At 37.4% G+C, this 3,799-nt stretch overlaps 1 protein-coding gene across 1 annotated transcript; it reads left to right on the top strand.

Moving 5' to 3' along the window:
• The first annotated feature begins 1,841 nt into the window (after positions 1 to 1,841).
• On the top strand, positions 1,842 to 3,799 carry LOC121976164 (bidirectional sugar transporter SWEET12-like). The gene is made up of 5 exons (XM_042528198.1): positions 1,842 to 1,972; positions 2,067 to 2,311; positions 2,973 to 3,134; positions 3,283 to 3,402; positions 3,484 to 3,799. Exons 1-5 carry the CDS (start codon positions 1,921 to 1,923, stop codon positions 3,622 to 3,624), a joined length of 720 nt encoding a protein of 239 aa, XP_042384132.1. The 5' UTR covers positions 1,842 to 1,920; the 3' UTR covers positions 3,625 to 3,799.

The following is a 3,799-nucleotide window of genomic DNA, read 5'->3' as shown; positions in this document are numbered from 1 at the left end:
GCTGTCTATCCTACCGATCCTCAATGGCGTGATAGACATACAAGTTATATTCCATCTACAAAACTGTTGTGTGGGCGTTCAAGTATTCTCCAATCTTTTGGGTCACTATGTGTCTTTCAAAGAATGAGAGAGGTTATATACTACGAGATTTGCATGCCTAGAATTTAGCATTGTTGACTAAAGCCTTATATATGTTTCTGTAAAAGGTCATATTCTGACCCCGAATGTTTCACATGATCAGCCACACAGTTATCTGTAGAAAGATAAATCAGGAAACCGAACAGACCACCACATGGGAGGATATTTTTGTCGACTTCATCGAGAATCGGCCCTTGTCTATTTCTATAAATCTACTATATGGTCACTATACCCTAGGAGCATTGACTAATTAGTCAATAAGGTTTTAGTCTAGTCGGTATTCTTACGCCTTTGATTAGAACCTTATAGAGAACATACAACATAAAGACATGCTATATATGAGTGTAATGGATTCATTACATGTATCTAAGCAGATATATAAGATAAATGGACATGACAAGTGAACACATATAGACTCGTCGCTTATTAAGTGGCGGCTAGGACACTTAGGGGGTATTTGGTTGATGGATTTGGGAATGAGGAAATGGAATGATAGTAAAAAATAGTGTTTGGATTGTGGGTTTGGGAATGACATTTTAGAAATGATTATTAGATTTATGGGAATCAACCAAACTCATATAACTTGATGGATTTCATTTCCATTCCTATTCTAATTCCATCCTACTATCAAACTCATACTCATAGTCATTCCCATCATTTAACCAAACACCCCCTTAGTATGCCTCGTCTTGACGAGTCACCACATATGCATATGCCTTCTTTCAACTTAGACTACAATGGTTTGGAGGCCGAACATTATACCCAAGTATAACTTTTTGTTATGACTATACTAGACTTTATGTGTCATGCAAGACTTGCCCCCTATCAATGTCAACGTGAAAATGAAACATATCTAGGATCATCTCTTCTTCAGTTGCCCAGTCAGTCGGGCCTTGTGGACTAGGAGATGAACACTGTTAGATGGATTTTATACGAGTCTTCAAAATGGATATTAGAGGCTCGGGATATATTATTGTAAAGATGAGGATTTTGACTATGCCATGTATATTTCATTCGACAACTTAAGATCCGTTGTAATTTTGATAGAGATTTGCTGAATCGATCTTGACTAGATGTTTATAATAATTCAAACGCATGCATGTGTTTAAATCTTTGAACTTCTAGATGGTATTTTCTTACTTGGTTCCTAATATAATTTTACTTGTTCAAAAAAAGATAGTCGAAATATAATAAAGATGATAAGCTTGTTATGCCCTAGAAAAGTTAATAATAAATTGGATAAACGCACCAAAGATGATAAAGTTCAAGGAGAGTAAGTGCTTTATCATCCGTGCAAAGGTTAAGCGTCGTACATAGAGTTGGGCCTTTACCTAGTTTTGTCCTTTTTCACATTTTTTAGTACACTAGAAAGTTCACAAGGCAATTAGGCACTTTATATTTTAGAAAAAAATAAAAATAAAAATAATATCCCAATATATTTCTCGTTTAAAAAATATTCTTATGCTAACGTTGTTGCTAAACATGGTATAATTTGTTAAAGTAAACCAACTCAACTTGCTTTTTTATATATCGACTCTATCAAATTTTCTTAAACTTAATTAAAATCATTTCAACTCTACAAAAATCACTTAAAAACTACTTATGTCATAGTTGCTACAACAACTATGTCATACAATGGCAAATAGCCCTCACCTCTCCTCTGCTAATCCCTCTATAAATAGCACTCGAGACTTGAGACTCCATGCACCGAGCAAGCTCCAACCATCTGCTACTTTCTCCTTTCTCCCAACATCCCTCCAAACAGAGAGAGAGCTAGAGAAGATGCTGATTATTACTATTGCACACCCTCTGCGTACGCTGGTCGGCCTCTTAGGTGAACTAATTAATTCACACACCTTCTTCTCTTCTTTTTCCTCTTCATCTTACCTACGAGGACGTCGAGCTTCATCGATTTTTGCTGTGTGCAGGCAATCTTCTGTCGGCCATGGTGGTGCTGGCTCCGGTTCCGACGTTTTACAGGATCTGCAAGAAGAAGTCGACCGAGTCATTCGACTCGGTGCCGTACGTGGTGGGGCTGTTCAGCGCGACCATGTGGGTGTACTACGGCCTCCTCACCGCCGACGTTCTCCTGCTCACCATCAACATTGGCGTCTGTGCAGTCGAAGTTATTTACCTCGCCATTTTCATTGTTTACGCTGCGCCAAAATCTCGGGTAATTCATCCTTTTCCTCTCGAGTAAATTATAACAGCAACAACAACAACAACAACAAAGTTGTTAAATTTTCCGACTGTGATTTTATCATAGCTCCACCTACAAAGTTGCTCCAAGACAAAAAAGGTTTGACTAATTAAAGCAAGGTCAAAACTTCTTGAATGTGCAGCTAATTTAGTCAAAACTATTGCAAGGATGGTGCTATTTTGACTTTAATTACATTAATCAAAGTTGTTCTATTTTAAAATACTTTTGTATAAAGTAGTTCCAACGTAGTGTTAGTTTGTACAAAGCAACACTATCTTGAAAATGCTTTGTACAAAGTTGCTCCAAGCTAAAACAATTTGAACTCAAGCTCCTCAAGTGCACACGCGACCGCTCAGCATATCAATTCTATATTAAATTATAGATAAAGTGTTGTTCTAATATAGTCTCTCTTTTAATGATATAGATAAAAAAATTGCTTTATTTTCTACCTATTTCTTATTTTCCTTTGGATCATCTAAAAATTAAGGGAGTTTGATCGTTAAACTACTGACTGAATTCTTAATTGTATCTTGTTGTTTAGAGGTTAAGGCAATAATTGTGAACGAGGTTACTGAAGTGATTCCTCTTCCATTTGGTTGGGTTTGCTATTAAATGTCTTCTTTTCTCGGCTCAGGCATATACGACGAAGTTGATACTGTCGATCAACTTGGGAATATTCGGTTGTCTAGTTCTCGTCAGCAACTTATTTATCAAGCCAAGTAAACGAGCTCAGATTACAGGAGGGATCTGTGCTTCTTTCGCCGTCGCCGTCTTTGTAGCTCCTCTCAATATCATAGTAAGCAAGCATTCCCATTCTTAATCACTGAGTGAGTGAATGAAGCATAACAATAAATATATATATATATATATATATATATATAACTGCTATAGCATTGTAATAAACCATGCTAATCATTTGATTGTGATTCCATCTCTTCTTTCAGAGGCTGGTGATAAAAACTAAAAGCGTGGAGTTCATGCCATTTACACTATCCTTCTTCCTCACGCTGTCCGCGGTCGCATGGTTCAGCTATGGCCTTCTTCTCCGAGACCTATTCGTAGCGGTGCAGTATTAAACTTATCTACTCTCTACTCTAGTAGAAGAGTATCTGAATTTCATCATCGTCTGATTTTCTTTTCTCCAGGTACCAAATGTTTTTGGATTCACTTTGGGAGTCACTCAGATCATCATATACTTGGTCTACATGAACCATCACAAGGACGGTGCGGCGCCTGCCGACTTGGAGCTCCCTGTGAAGGATACGGAAAATGGAGACCAAGTGTAGCACCGAGAGGAGAGGGATGATCTTCAGCCAATGCCATGCATAAGAAATTCTTCAGTTTACTTAGAGTTGTGTGTTCTAGTGGAATGTAATAATAAGTGCTTTGTTGTAGCAACAACAAAGCATACTGTGGTGTTGTGGTTGTAACTCTTGATTTATTATTATTAGTAGTAGTAAT

This window comes from Zingiber officinale, chromosome 4B (genome assembly GCF_018446385.1).
Source record: "Zingiber officinale cultivar Zhangliang chromosome 4B, Zo_v1.1, whole genome shotgun sequence".
NCBI lineage: Eukaryota > Viridiplantae > Streptophyta > Magnoliopsida > Zingiberales > Zingiberaceae > Zingiber > Zingiber officinale.
This window is presented reverse-complemented; position numbering and strand designations above follow the sequence as displayed.

Coding starts and splice junctions, on each gene's coding strand:
- LOC121976164 (XM_042528198.1), top strand. CDS start 1,921: ATGCTGATTATTACTATTGCACACCCTCTGCGTACGCTGGTCGGCCTC. Junction 2,312..2,972: donor ACGCTGCGCCAAAATCTCGG/GTAATTCATCCT, acceptor TTCTCGGCTCAG/GCATATACGACGAAGTTGAT. Junction 3,403..3,483: donor TCCGAGACCTATTCGTAGCG/GTGCAGTATTAA, acceptor TCTTTTCTCCAG/GTACCAAATGTTTTTGGATT.